Source organism: Alligator mississippiensis, chromosome 3 (genome assembly GCF_030867095.1).
Source record: "Alligator mississippiensis isolate rAllMis1 chromosome 3, rAllMis1, whole genome shotgun sequence".
Lineage (NCBI taxonomy): Eukaryota > Metazoa > Chordata > Crocodylia > Alligatoridae > Alligator > Alligator mississippiensis.
Genome location: NC_081826.1, coordinates 268,631,836 through 268,647,761, shown reverse-complemented (window position 1 = coordinate 268,647,761; position 15,926 = coordinate 268,631,836). Strand labels below are relative to the sequence as shown.

The following is a 15,926-nucleotide window of genomic DNA, read 5'->3' as shown; positions in this document are numbered from 1 at the left end:
AGTCACTTAAAACCTGATTGATTCTCAGTGCTGCTGTCTGATTTGAGCCTGGGTTTTTGATGCTGAGCACTTCTGTTTCTTTTTGAGGCATTTGGTACACAAATAAGTTTAACTTGATCAGATTTGCTTATTAGGGAAAACTGGGAGGAACCAGAAGTTGTTCAGCTGCTACAAAATCCCAATTATTAAGGAAAAAGTAAATAGTAACTTTGTACAGTAAAAGCTGAGTTATCTGGCACCTTACATGCCAGCATGCTGTGTTAACTGGCATGCTGGCTTGTAAGAGAAAAGTGAAACCAGAAGTGCCCACCGTGGCTCTTCAAGTTTTGTGGAGCCCCCATGGCCCGGGGCATAGTAGCCTGCGCGGGTCCTCCCTCCCTGTCCCTCGGGGCCCATGGGAGGGGAGGCAATGCACCAGGAAGGGCGGGACAGACAGCTTCCTGAACAGGCAAAGACGCCTGTTTGGACCGCTCATTTATCAGGCATCAGGGTGGGCAAAATGCATCCCACAGGCCGGATCCAGTCCGTAAGCCATTCTGTCCAGCCTGCGGGGCCCCTAAAAAAATGTAGAAAATTAATATGTCTCTGCCCTTGGTTCCTGTAAAAAATGACAGGAACCAAGGGCAGTAGGACCCAGGGGAAGCCCGGTGGGCTCCAACAACAGTGGGGCCTGCCTGGCCCCGCCCCCCAGCCAGAAGCCCCAGCCAGGGTTTCTGGGCTGGGAGCACATGGCTGTCCCGGCACAGGAAGCTCAGGTAAGTGTGTGGGGGGGACCCTGGGCAAGGAAGGAGCGGGGTCGGGAGGCAGCCCCTCCATGCCCAGTGCCCTGCACTGCAGCTGTTTGCAGCCCGCATGGGGCTGCCTGTGCCTGCTCTGGACAGCCCCATGCAGGCTGCGAGCACCTGCAGCGCAGGGCACCAAGCGTGGGGCGTGGGAGGGGCCGCTCTCCCCCCCCCGCACTTAACTTTTCCCTGAGCTCCTTCCCTGCGCAGAGAAAAGCGCCCCCTCGCCTGCTCCATGGCCGACACTGCAGGTGCTCGCAGCCCACGCGGGGCTGTCTGGAGCAGGCACAGGCAGCCACAGGCAGACTGTGAGCGACTGCAGCACAGGGCGCCGGTCATGGGACAAGCAAGGGGCTGCCTTCCCTCCCCTCCTCCCAGCTCAGCACCACCCTGTAACCCGCCCCATTGCCAGGCTGGCAGTGGTGCGGGTTACAAGTTGGTGCTGAGCGTGGGGAAAAGTGGCACCTCGCCCTCCCCATGGCCAGCGCCCTGCGCTGCAGCCACCTGCAGCCCGCATGAGGCTGCCTGTGCCTGCTCCAGACAGCCCCGCGCAGGCTGCGAGCACCTGCAGCAGGGAGCACCAGCCATGGAACGGTCAAGGGGCCACTTTTCCCCACGCTCAGCACCAGCTTCTTCCCTGCTGGCAAGCAGGGGGTCGGGGCTGTGTGCTGCCCCCCCTGAATGTACCACGGGGCTGGGGGGGCACTGGGTGTGAGCAGGTGGGGAGCCTGTGGGAGCACAGGGCCCACACTGGTGTCCTGGGGCCAGTGCCAGTGGGGCCCAGAGCAGGGTGGCAGGAGCACAGGGTCCCAGCTGGCAGAGGCTCTGTGGAGCCAGGCCAGCTCCCCCCTCCCTGCTGGTGCAGCCCAGCCTGGCTCCACAGACCTGTGCTGGCCTTTGCCCCACTCTGGGCCCCACCAGTGCTGGCCCTGGGACATTGGTCCCAAGACATTAGCACATTGGTCCCAAGATGGTGAACAGGGGGCAGGGCACCTGTCAAGGGGCAGGGCTACCCATGCGGCCCTCGACAGCCTGCCAAAACTGGGTAAGCGGCCCTCCACCCAAAATAATTGCCCACCCCTGTGCCAACAGTATCCAAGCAACTGCTTAGCATGGAAATACTGATGGGTTTTTTTGTATGTTTTTGGGTGTTACAGATTGCTGTGGATATTAAAGCAGCAAAGCGAGAACTGAAGAAAGCCAGAACTGTCTTACAAATGGATGAACTCAAATGCCGCAAACGTGTTTTGAGAAGGTTGGGTTTTGCCACGTCCTCTGATGTCATAGAGTTGAAAGGAAGGGTTGCTTGTGAAATCAGCAGGTAACTGGTTACTGTGGAAAATATATAATGTTATGCATGTGTATGTTGCTGTGTCTCCCCTGGTATTTGTGTTCCATTTCTAATATTCACAGCATCATAGAGGTCACTTAAAAAAATATTTGATAGGAGTGCATGCATTTGTCAGGTAGGCCAATACATTTCTTTTTAAGTAGTGGAAAAAGAATCTGTTGCAAGTAATGAAGTTGTAGTACTCTAAAAATAAAATGCAACAGAAATTTGAACGTATAAAGAAATAGGGCCAGGATGATGTTAGTTCTTTTCAAACCCTGGACTCTTGCCTAGCATGGTTAAGGGACATCAATGGTCACATACAATGCCATGTAAGGGAGTGTTTTGGCCAGCTTCCATCTAGTTGCCTTTGGTTCACCAGCCTGATGACCCATATGTACCCATTAATAGCTGGGTCAGAGTCCAGATTGAGGCTCAAGTTTACGCCTTTGGATTTGTAGCAAAACTCTCTGACCATCCCACTGAGCCTTTTGACAGCACTGCAGAACACCCTGCATTTCTTTACCCACCTGCCTTGTTCCCTTGTTCTAACATTGTCCGTAAACTCTTCACTGTGACAGTAGTTGTCAGTTAGTGGTAAAGACACTACTGGAGACTACAAACTGATGCTAAATGGCACAGAAATAACAGTGTAATGGTGCATTTTATTTTATTGAGGTAACGTGTTTGGTAGGTATATACTGCATTATGTTTATTTCTACAAAGAAAAGATTGTATTTGAAATTATTTAAAAAGCCTTGGAAAATTAGGGTTGTTTTAATACAAGTGGCTGTATTCCTAATAATTTGTAATTCTTAAGTACCAGTTGAGTTCTTTTCTTTGTACTTAATGCTGTAGTATTATTTGCTCTTTTATGTGCGCTCCCAGGAAATGTTGCCTAAATTATTTGTTTTCCAGATTCATTTTATGATTACACCCCATAATATAGCAGAATTAAACCGTTTACAAAAGTTGGCCTGTAATTTATAAAACCCTAGACTTTCATGTCATTTAGGAATTTACATTTTGCTTTCATCATGTATTTACCCAGAAAAAGCCTGAAAAATATATAACAGAAGTTTTAGGATATGCCCAATCCAAAGAAAAATCTTATAATTATCTGCCCAACTGGTGGCATTATTATTATTTGGATCAATCTGAGTTTAGATTTTATAAATACATTGAACTCAAGTCTCTATTCCCTTTAATTTCTTGAAAATACAAGTCATTAGCTATCTTGTCTCCAACAACTACCATCCTAGTTTCCCAATCCCTTATAAAGTAAGCATTCAAACCCTTTTATGATTTTGTTTCTTTTTTTCTGAATCTTTCATCAATCTCCTTGATGTCCTATCTGTAGAAACCATAACAGAAGTTGGGCTTAGCTATCTAACATTTCTCTTTTAAGATAGATGAGAGTTAATGAGAGATCTTTATAGTTCAGTAAATCTTTCTAGTGTTTAAGGAATCTACACATCTCTCCTTTCTTCTCTCTTTTTCCCCCCAGGAATAAAAAATATGTTCATTTTCAGTATACCAGTAAAATGACAGAAATAATAAGCCATTATCTCTTGTCTAAATGTTATGCAAAATGGATTGATAATGGGATAGCATTACCTACTTTTTAACAAGTCTTTTATCTGTGCTTCATTCTCTTCTTTTCCCATTAGTGCTGATGAACTGCTCCTGACAGAAATGATGTTTAATGGGCTCTTCAATGACTTATCTGCAGAACAGGCAACTGCATTACTAAGCTGTTTTGTATTCCAGGAAAACGTGAGTTACTTTCCAGTAGTGAGAAATCTTGGATTTGTTTCTCCAAGAGCTGTTGTAGAAAAACCCCAAATTCACATCCTGTAAACCTTAGGGCCCTACTGAAAATGCATTCCCAGGTTTCTATTTCCAAACTGTTCAGTACAACTGAGACTAAGCTTTAACTCTTTTCTGAGCTCTGTTACAACAACCACAGGATTCACTAGGGAGCATGCTGCATTTTACCTGTATTTCTCGTAAATTCTCTCAGGTACCTCAAAGACAGCAGGATAATTGGAGTTTATTAGTATGAGAGAACTACAGTGTTAGTAAAAGAAAATCCTCTGAGAGAGATGTAGCAAGTATGATTTACTGGCAGAAGATGCTAGGCAACTAAAACTAATGAGGGAGAAGCAAGAAAACCATTCTAGGACTAGGTAATGATGTGGTAAAGAGCAATACAGTGATGGTTGCAATCCATGTTTCACAAACTAAGCTAGTAACATATTAGGTTCTATTACATGAACAGTGCAAACTAACAAAATGATATCTCATATAGAGAATGTCAGGTTACATCTGAACTATTGTGGCCTATGTTGTTTACTGAGCATTTTTTCCCAAGGTGTCTAAAAACAAGGGGAAAGTGCAGGAAGACAGCAATGTCTTAGAGTAGTAATTGTGTCCTAATTTTAAAAAGCCAGCTGGCAAGTTGTGTTATTACTCTGGTTTTGATTCTTTTCCTGTTCAAAACATCACACAGAGGCTAAATTCACCTATGAAAAAGAGCTTCTTCATTGGTCCTTATACTCTCACTGGCAACCATGAGATGCTAATCTCCATTCAGTATTTTTCAGTGCAAGAAAAAGGTTTGGTGGAATCTGGGCCATCTGATACCTTAAGTAGCTGAGCTCATTAATTAAAAGAATAAAATGCAGCTTTGTTCAGTGCTGCAGTTTCCCCAAGAGAATTTTCTGCATACTGTATTCTGATCTGTTCCTTGGTGACTTCTTTGGTTCACTGATAGAAATAGGCATGGTCAATACAGATGTTTTGTTTTTGTGATCCTTTATTTTTTTTCCTTCCTTTGATTTTTGCCAAAGTGTGCTGAAGAATCAGCCTCTGGGATGATGACCCTATTGTTCTGGGCACATGCAGTGAATACGGTGTTAGTGAAGTTTTTTGTGTCTGGCATGTAAAGCCTGCCCTCTCTCTAAAAGTCTAAGTTAAGAATGCTCTGAAAGAGAAAGAGCATGGTGCCTGTTCTTTAGAAGGAAAATCCTAACAGTATTGGAAGCTTTTAACTGTGGAGAAATTTGTGCAGCTCCATCATAGGCAGTACATTTATATTGATTGGCATGGGGTGCCACAGCATGCACAGTCCCAATGGGGACCCAGAGCACCATTGGAAAGGAGAATTAATGGAGAGATCGAGGATGTTGTTCACATTACATCTCAAAATACATAAATACAGTGTTGCCTTGTGTTGACCTAAAGTCTTCCTTCATCCTAGAAATAAACATTTCATTTCAGTTTTGCATTACTTAACCCTTCTTCTTTTCTGACTTTTGAATAATTTTTTAATTGAAAATCGATCACAGTGCTGGGGAGGGGAACTGAGCAATCGGGCTCAGTTCCCTTCCCCAGCCAGATCGATTGCAGCCCTGGGGAGGGGAACTGAGCATTCAGGCTCAGTTCCCTTCCCCAGTTTGCGGATCCTAGGCAGCAGCACCCGGCTTCCCTCCCTCATTTGGTAGGCTGAGCGGGGACCTGCAACCCCAAGAAGACTGGTACAGCCCCTACAGCCCTCCAGGGATTGCAGGCCCCCAATCTACCTGCTGGATGAGAGAGGCTGTTTCAGGCTTCCCCATTATAGCCTATGGATGAAACATATTGAAACAGCATCACTGTTTCAACTAAACAAAACAGAACAGTGGCTTCGAATTGAACAGAATTCGAAATGAAACACTGTTCTGTCGAAACCTTGAGATGCAAGTTGAAATGGAACGGTGCCGTTTCACGCAGCCCTAATTCCAGCTTTTCATTCAGTCTGTATTTCATTTGTCAGCAAGCACTTGTGGCATATATGATTTCTGAAATCAAAATTGATATCCATACAGCATATGCTATCACCACTTGTTTTAAAATGTGATGCAGTTTCTTATGTTGAAAGTCCATGCACACACATGCTTCAAAGGAAACTCATAGCATAGGCTGAGTCCTGATTCAGCTGGGTTTTTTTCAACAAGATCAAAGCAGTTTCTGACTATTTCTGTTAATGCAGCTCTTAACTTAAGAAATGCAAAGTATTTACTTGCCTACCACCATGGAACAAAATCAGATATGTAAGATGTTGGTACAGAGATAGCAAAATGTAGCAGCACTGTGTTAATTCTATAAGTACGGTGTAACAGATGCCAGTAAAATATACTCTGTTCTGAAAATGATGTGCATATAAGCCATATATAACAAGGTTATGAAGTAGAGTACAGCATTTCAGGTTGTGTAGTCTATCTATTAATAACTGAAGTGAATCTAGATTTGAAAGGTTGTTGCATTTGATTAGGCAAACTATTCTCATTCATATCCATTAATATTTTACGAAGAATTCTTTTGAAAGTAAAAATTGTTTGTACAAACTTCTATATTTATAATGAAAAGCTTCACACTCATAACTAGAATGACTTTGGTGTATTCCAGAATAATTTATAATAATGGAAATTCAAAATAAAATATTTAATAAAATCAAACTATAGGGATACCTTTGCAGAGAAAATAAATGCCTCCTTTCTCCTCTTAGTTTATATTTTATTAAAAGTTTTTGCTTTTTATTATTAAATGTGTTTACACTTCTGAGAGAGGTGTCTAGGTGATTTATTTTTTTTAATGTCTACTCTAATATAAATTTAGTATTTACAATACTAGATTTGAGAGCTTGTTAGAAATGTTTAGCATAAAAGTAACATATCTTGTAGCAGTGCAGTTTTGGCTTTGCAACTAATTTGATCTACAGCAGGAATATTGCATCTGTGAGTTTAAATTTTTTTTTTCCTCAGTCCAGTGAAATGCCCAAATTGACTGAACAGTTGGCAGGACCACTTCGCCAAATGCAGGTAAAGTTTACAAGGGGAATTTCTTTTTTTTTTTTTTTAGTGTGACAGTGTCATGCATAAAACAACTACAAGATTGACATTTGGTAAATCAAGTTTAGTAAAATCAGTTAATTCCTTGTTTCATGATAATAGCCAAAGAGCTTCAATTCTCTAGCAGTGGATTACTTTGTTTTGAGTAGTCCTTTTCTCAGGCATGTGTATATTAAACATCTTATTTTTAGAGGTTACATCTAAGCTTATAACTGGACTGTAAGTTGTTTACTTGTTAATCTAGGTAAGTTTTAAGGTTTGGAACAGAAATTACACACAAACTGGTTCAAATCTGTAACACAACAGACGTTCAGTGCACATACACTGCTTTCAAAATGGCTAAAACCAGTTTAAGATAAACCTGGCTGGATGTAGTTTTGTACTTAACTGATTTAGTTAAATCAGTTTATCCCAGATCCGCTCCAGATTCAAGTTTCATAGTCGCTAGGGTCAGAAGGAACCTGAACAGATCATCTAGCCTGACCCCCTGCCACAGGCAGGAATGAATGCTGGGTTCACAAGACCCCAGTCAGGTGATCATCCAACCTCCTCTTGAATTTGCCAAAGGTAGGGGCAAGGACCACTTCACTGGGAAGTTGGTTCCAGATTTTGGCCACCCTAACGGTAAAATATTGCCTTCTGATCTCCGACCTAAGCCTATTCTCCATCAGCTTATTACCATTGTTCCTCGTCACCCCAGGTGGTGCTGGGGAGAAAAGGGCTCTACCTATTTGCTGTTGATCTCCCCTGATGAGTTTGTAAGCTGCCACCAGGTCCCCCCTCAGCCTCCTCTTGCTGAGGCTGAACAGGTTCAGGTCCCTCAGTCTCTCCTCATAGGGCTTGTCCTGCTGCCCTCTCACCAAGCGGATGGCCCTCCTCTGAACCCTCTCCAGGCTGGCCACGTCCCTTTTGAAGTGCGGCACCCTGTACTGAACGCAGTACTCCAACTGCAGCCTGACCAAAGTCGCATAGAGGGGGAGTATCACCTCTCTGGACTGGCTTGAAATGCACCTTTGGATGCATGATGAGGTATGGCTGGCCTTGCTGGCTGCGGTCCGGCATTGGCAGCTCGTGTTCATCTTGGACTGGATAATAACTCCAAGATCCTGTTCCGCCTCTGTGCTTCAAGAGGGGAACTCCCCAGCCTGTATGTATGTGTGCTGTGGATTTCTTCTCCCCAGGTGCAGCACCCTGCATTTATCTACATTGAACGCCATCCTATTCTCATCTGCCCACTTTTGTAGTCTGTCTAAATCTAGTTGCAGCCTTTCTCTCCCTTCAAGTGTGTCCCCCTCACCCCACATCTTAGTGTCATTAGCAGACTTGGACAGCGTGCTTTCCACTCCCTCGTCCAAGTCGCTGATGAAGATGTTAAACAGTGCAGGCCCGAGGACTGAGCTCTGGGGTACCCCACTGCTCACATCTTGCCAGGTTGAGTACAACCCATCTACCACTACTCTCTGGGTGCGCCCCATCAGCCAATTTTTTACCCATCCAACTGTGTAGGCATCAATGCCACAGTCACTTAATTTATTGATGAGGATAGGATGAGAGACAGTGTCAAAGGACTTCTTAACGTCTAGAAAGACTATGTCCAAAGCGACACCATCATCCAAGGATTCAGTTACTTGGTCATAAAAGGCAATCAGGTTCGTCAGGCAGGACCTGCCTTTGATGAATCCATGCTGATTGCCCCTAAGCATGATCTCCCCTGCAGGCCCCCCACAGATGTGCTCCTTAATGATTCTCTCCAACATCTTCCCGAGCACCGAGGTGAGGCTTACAGGCCTATAGTTACTTGGGTCCTCCTTCCTCCCTTTTTTGAAAACTGGGACCACATTAGCCAGTTTCCAATCCCCCGGCACCTGGCCAGATGACCATGAATGCTCATACAGCTGAGCCAAGGGCTCCGTGATGACCCCCGCCAGCTCCCTCAACACCCTTGGGTGGAGGGCATCTGGACCTGCCAATTTAAAAATGTCTAGCCCTTCCAGAAGATCCCTAACTGCATCTGCACTGACTGAAGGCCTGACAGAACTATCCCCAAGAGTGTCCCTACCACTGGTAGGTGGGATGTCCTGGTCCCTGTTCAAAAAAACAGAGGCAAAGAAACTGTTAAAAATATCAGCTTTCTTGTCTGGCGTAGCCACAAGATTATCGTTTGCGTCTTGCAGGGGCCCTACATTGCCTGGTGCCCTCTTCTTGCTCCCAATGTACTTGAAAGTTAACTCACAGTCCCCCACCATCCCAGGATACTTTTCAACTCCCCCGCAAACCATCCCTCACAGGGTGGGCAGCCTAGCCTTGGCCCAGGCTTGTCTCCTTCAGCCAAACAGGGATGTGTACTCTAGCATCCACTGGCTTCTGGTAAATCTGGATGGATGCAGTATCAGACTTAACTGATTTAGGTTAAATCCATTTCTTGAATTTCTGTCCCAGATCCCCTCCAAATTCAAGTCAACTCAGTCCCACAGCATCCCAGGATGCTTTGCATCTCCCCTGCAGGCCCTGCCTTGCAGAGTGTGCTGGCTAGCCTTGACCCAAACTGTCTTCTCCAGCTGAGCGGGAAGGCATGCTCTAGTGCCCCCCGGCTTCTGGCCTGCACCACTGCGGACATAGCATGTGGCTGCATTTCTGGAATCAAAAAGTGAATTTCTGTTCACTTGCTTATCCGTTCAATCTGTGCAGTTTAGACCAACCTGCAAAGATTGAACCAATTTAGCCGTGGGCTTTTTGACTGTCTGTACTTAGCCTAAAAATCTGTTTCAACTTCAAAACTTGAAAATACCCCAGTGTTTATCAAGCTGAAAAGAACCTAATGTAGCAGTGTCTGAAATCCTTCTGTGTTGGTTAAGTGACATAATCTATTTGATTAGATTTTTAAAAATATAAGCTTTAAAACCTTTTATATTTTTAAAGGAATGTGCTAAAAGAATTGCCAAAGTTTCTGCAGAAGCAAAATTGGATATTGATGAAGAAAATTACCTTAACTCCTTCAGACCCAACCTAATGGATGTAGTACACACATGGGCAAATGGAGCTAATTTTGCTCACATTTGTAAAATGACCGATGTCTTTGAAGGTATGTTGCTTTCAACACCTCCCTTCTCTCAGGAAATATATCTGTGTGACTACTTCTAAATTATGTGCGCTTGACCTCCCTTCTTTGGTGCGTATATAAAGTTTGCATGCTTACCTGCTTAGTGTTCGAGGAAGAAACAAAATATGAAAGGCCCCAGATGAGTTCTGAATATCCTTCTAATTTGACTCTTTCTCAGCAGTAGAATACTGAACTTGCTCTAGTTTGTTTAGAAAGCATGTTAATGTACAGTTAAATTGCTAATAATTTGGAAAGTATAGAATACCTTCTGTATTTTGACTTCCTCTTGATGATGATACATTTATTACACTTAGAAAATCTACAGAATTGTTCATAGATTTCATAGACATTAGGGCTGGAAGGGACCTCGGAAGATCATCGAGTCCAGCCCCCCGCCCAAAGGGCAGGACATCAGCTGGGGTCATAGGATCCCAGCAAGATAAGCATCCAGTTTCATCTTGAAGGTTTTCACTGAAGGCGCTTGAACAACCTCCGGTGGCAGGCTGTTCCAGACCTTGGGGGCTCGGACAGTAAAGAAATTCTTCCTTATGTCCAGCCTGAAACGGTCTTGTAGTAGTTTGTGACCATTCGTCCTCGTCATCCCTTGGGGCGCTCTGGTGAACAAACGTTCCCCTAGATACTGGTGGTCACCCCTGATAAACTTGTAGGTTGTTATCAATAATGCTTGCAAGGAAAATGTTATTGTTGGGGGGAAGGTGTTTGTTTTTCCTTCATTTATAGCTGAAATGCTTAAATACAAAATACTAGCCAGGGAAAAAATATGTAGCTGATGTTACATCAGTTGAAGTTGCACCTAAATACCATGAAGTTAAGCGTTCTGTTTTGCAGATACAGTTCATGCTCCATACTGCTGTTACAGTGAAGGTGAAAGCCCAGGGCTCTGATGATGTTGTTGTTGTTGTTGTTTTGGAGAAACTGGGGATATGTCAGTCAGTTTTTATTTGTTAAAAACCAGTGAGTCCCATTAATGGCAACCAACAAAATAACAAGGGAGAAAAAAAGAAGGTTTTGCTTCGCAACCTTAGTTCTACAGTTTAGTCCTTAGCAGGAAATTAGAGGAGAAACTACTTTAATACAAGGCTATATAAGCTAGTTAATGAGGTACTAGGATGAGGAAACTATTCTAAAATACTCAGTGAAAAATGCATTCTGATCTACTAAGATAATTTCAGATTTCATTACAAAAGATTTGTTTTTTTCCAGTGAATTGAGCTGCTGTAACAAAATCAGTTTTTCCTTTTTATAACAAAGCCAACAAAGTTAATTCCCTTTGACAGATAACAGGACAAAGTTGTTTTCCTGATTCTTCTGGCTTCCCATGTCTGTTTCTCTTTAAATACAATCTGCAAGGTACTCGGTTTGTTTCCTGATGAGGGGAAGACTCTGCCACAATTGGATTCAATTTACTATTGGCTTTTTTCAGCAATTATTTTTGTATAGTTTACTGTAAGTAAACATATAGCATCCTAACTTCCCAGCTCTTCCTTAGTTATTAGATACTTCAGGGGTACTGTGTTTGCAGTTTGATATAGTGGAAGGCAAGGACTTGAAGCCTGTACTGTGTAAGCCTCAGAAGGAATTCTTTCGAACCTTTCAATTTTAGATAAGACTTTGACATTATCGACATTCAGAAAGTTGATCCTTTCTGACACTGCATTGTTTTGTTCCATTGCCAAACCAGAAGACTAATGAATTATTTAAAAAAAAATCTCCCTTCTTACCGGTTATCATTTAGTGCGGGGCTGGGAGCAGTCTGGTAGGGAAGTGGGAGAAGGGAAATGGCATGGTGTCCCTGATGGTGGCAAGGGAGCCAGGAGGGTGGAGGGGGAGGAAGGCAAGGGGGCCTAGTATGTCTGGGAAGTGGCCAGGGAGCTGTGAAGGGCCTGAACCTCCTTGTGGAAGTGCAGCCCTGGCCCAAGCCTCTTCCCCATTGTCCGTCCAGAACTGCACATGCATCCAACACCAGCAACAAGTCATACCAAGTTTCCATGGACCCCAGTGCAGCCACTTGCAGCCTCCCAGCTGCCTGCCATGTCCAGCCTAGGCTCCTAGTGGGCACCTGCTGCCCACCATGAAGCCTGGGCTGTTCACAGCAGGCAGTGGGGAGGCTGCAAGCAGCTGCCCTAAGGTTCGCGGAGCCCTGGCCTAGCTCATTGCCAACAGCAGGCGCATGTGCTCCTCAGGGCAGACAGTGGGGAAGGGACCAGGGCTGCACTGCCACAAGAAGGATCAGGCCCCTCGTAGTTTGTCCGTCATCTCCCCTGAGGCGTGCATGCACCCACCACCAGTCGTGAGCCAAGCTGAGACTGTGCGGACCCTGTTACAGCCACTTGCAGCCCTGGCCCCTGAGCAGCTGTGCACCATGGGCAGCAGCAGGCAAGAGGTTCTCCCAGCCCACTGCTGCCACCTGGAGAACAAGGGAGTACAATTAGGGGCCAGTCCCTGCTAGATGCATGTATATTGGTTAACCATTTAACTGATAACATTAGGAGGGGTTTAAACAGTACTTAATCGGTATTTACATCCCTCTCTGCAATATGCCTTGCACATTTTAATCGTTAAAAGCCAAGGGTTGCTGATATTATCATAGGTGTAACCTCTTTAAACATGAGTACTGCTTGTTCGTTCCCTTAATCCCAGCTATGGGCTATTCTGTAGATGCTCCTCTTCAAAACGGGAAATTCCTTTCTCCACTGCTTGGTGATTACTGTAGAAATCCTCCTGTGTTGGAAGGTTGCGAAGAACTGAGTTGACATGATGGAAACCACAGCATTGCAGCTAGACTAGGCCTGCAGGAATGGTGTAATTTAATATTTCTACATAGGATTAAAAATGGGATGTTTGATTTGCCTTTATGTTCAGACCCAGTATTCAGTAGCAATTAAGTGCGAACTACTTGGTTTACTTTTACCACCCCATTATGGACATTATTATGTTTGCTATCTAAATTCTTCACTATAGAAGTTGCTGTGTTTTGAACATGGTTAAGAAGACAAGTCCTTACAACAAGGATACTGACACGTTTGTGGTCACTTACTAGGGAGTCCTGGCCATTATATTAGCGTATACTGGAAACCTGATGCATACAGCCAAGAACTTACAAAACCAGGTTTCCTGTGACCAACAAGGATCCTGGCAAATGTTCTTTCTTGTCTCAGCAGATTCCTTGTATACAAAGGCTGCCTTCCACCCACTGGAAGAAATTGTATCTCTTAAAGATGCCCTCCACAAGAGCAGGGAAGGGAACACATGTTACGAATCAAGAGCTGTTTCCAGCAAGCTGCTCCTCCTAAGTTTCCCAGTTGGCTTTTGCCTAGATAGAATGCAGGCCAATAGAAATTCCTCTTGCCATTTCTTGTGTTATGGATGAGAGGCTATTGGCTTCAGGATGGGAGCAGGTCACGGCCCAGAACATTAGCTTTTAGTCAGTGTTGTGGCTAGTTCTGTCCACCTTTCGGCTAGGACCACTCTTCCACTTGTGGAACCACGAGATGTTCTCCACAAATCTGGGCTTACCTTTCAAAAGATGTGGCCTTTTGCAGAGGTGAAGATGGAGGATTCTTCCTACTCTTCCTGTAACCCCATCAAACGTATATTCTTCAGAGCAGTGTTGGGCTTTTTGTGGTGGATTTTGTGGGAAATGCTTAAATCATAAATTCATAAAACTTAACTCCTTGCCTCTCACCTAAATTAGAAAATCCACTTGAGTCTCTTCAGCAAAATAGCACAAAGTCACGTGACACATTGGGCATTTTTACATACAACCTTTTTTTTCCTGTGACATGCTGGAGATCTGCTGCTTTGCACGTGAGCTGAGGCGAACTGCACTGTTCTGTGTGCGGTTCTATAAGTGGCAAAATGTGTGTCAGCGCTCAGAGAATGGCAGTGGTGCGCTTTTGAACTAAAGTACCTTCGTGGTGTTTTAGTTCAAAAGTGCGCCGCCACTGTTTTCTCAGTGCTGGTGCACATTTCGCCACTTAAACAACTGCAGGCGTTGCAGCACCAGGCACTTTTCAAAGCACCTGGAACTGTGGCACTTACATGTGTAAAAATGCCCACTAACAATAGCAACTTCAAGTAAGTTAAAAACCAGAAGTTCCTGGAAACAGCACAAGGTTCCTCATGTTTTAAGGACATGGTCACAGAAAAATGTTTAAATATTCTGGGCTTTGGGAGAATGCAAAAAATGGAGCAAATCTCTATGCAAGCTACAAGCGCTTCAAGTCATTTTGAAGTTTTGAAACATGGATAAAAGTCTCATTCTTATTTAGGACTGCCCCATACCGTACTCTGTTCCACTGAAAGTAACAACACGATAGGGGGAGGTAGGACGGGGCAAAGGAAGCAAGAAGCTTTGCTGGGCAGGCATGTGGAAGTTCATACCCAAAGAAATCGTATAGCTCTTGTTTCCCTTCATTTTGGCCAGGGACAGTTTCTCTGCTGCAAACCACAGCACACGTAGGAGTGTTATCCAGAGTAGAAGGCGTTTTGCATTATACCAAAAAGAAAGCTGCTTGCCGCAAATACAAGTGGGATTAATTGGTGGAGATTGGAAAAGAATCCATTTCCTGCCATCTAGTAGTCATGTGACTCTTAATTGTTATAAAGGTTTGTGGATATTAAATGTGCATGTTTAGAAGAGATCTAGAGCTTTTAAAAAGCAAAGGAAACCTAGAAAGGGAATGTTAAAATAGAGTTACGCTTTAATCAATTTAAATATATACGGATTGAGCAGTTTGTTTTAAAGGGAGATGAGCATAAGTTTAGGACTGTCTGCACCAAGCCCCCACTCAAATGAAGCATGTTCAAGCTGGTGCCCACTGGAATTATTTTCATAATCCTGTTCTTGTAAATGGAGACTAGCCGAGGCTTTCAAAACATGGAGTCAGTGCTTGCCAGAATGCAGTGTGGCCTTGCTCAGGGAAGCTGCTGATGGTCACTTTTTTTGGACTTGTGTTTTGTCTCTGTAACGAACACCATATGACCTGCTCTCCTATAGATACAATAGATACAGATTTCTCTTCTCACATAAGTTATGCTCACTTTGGAAGCTGATGATCCCACTCGTGCTTACATGAAGACATGCCTTAAAAAAATGTTATATAGGTTTTCACTTACTACATGGAAGCAGGGCTTTCTTTTCAAGGGAGGTGTACTTTTTGAACCTTGGATGAGAGGTAAATTACTCTGGTCTGTCACTGAAGTCTTATTTCAGACCAGCTTGTGATCGTAGTGGGTTGCAATAGGGAACTATAATGTTCTTGTAAAGCATAATTCCTTTCACAGCTTTGCTACATCCTGGAAATACTGGAACAGGAGCATACAGTAATCTTTCACTTATCAGTGCTGCTTCATTAAAATTAAGGCACTTGGCCAATGACTCCAAAGGTGAAATTTAAATTGGACAAATGTTTTCATAATCTAGGCTAATTGGGATTATGGTTTGGCAGAAGTGTTGGAGCAGATCAAGCAGAACATTTACTTATCATCAGGCTTCTAAGTAGAATCAAGCATAGTTACTCAGTTTGCGGGGCATGCTTTAGGATCATCTAGAGCAGTCTGCTACCGGGAACTAGAGCACAACTGATCAGGGAGGAGACAGGCAGCACAGTGGCAGAGAGAACAGGAAGTAGAGCAGCAGATTGAGCAGGGGAAGGGGATTGGAGTAGCACTTGGGAGGGCATAGGGCTAATTTGGGGCACCTGCCAAAAAGGTAGGCCCCACTGAACTAGAGTATTAGAGAAAGCAAGCAAGGAACAGAAACAATGGACATTATCATTGACAAGGGCAGAGCTCACCTG

The 15,926-nt window shown here is 44.1% G+C and overlaps 1 protein-coding gene across 2 annotated transcripts in view; it reads left to right on the top strand.

Annotated features, from left to right (window-relative positions):
* MTREX (Mtr4 exosome RNA helicase) overlaps positions 1 to 15,926 on the top strand; it is a 94,228-nt gene that overhangs the window by 75,671 nt on the left and 2,631 nt on the right. For both annotated transcript variants that reach the window (XM_059725177.1, XM_006267305.4), the window contains 4 exons: positions 1,940 to 2,103; positions 3,783 to 3,888; positions 6,918 to 6,974; positions 9,924 to 10,086. In XM_059725177.1, coding sequence (XP_059581160.1) covers positions 1,940 to 2,103; positions 3,783 to 3,888; positions 6,918 to 6,974; positions 9,924 to 10,086 — 490 coding nt within the window. The remainder of the gene's footprint in view (positions 1 to 1,939; positions 2,104 to 3,782; positions 3,889 to 6,917; positions 6,975 to 9,923; positions 10,087 to 15,926) is intronic.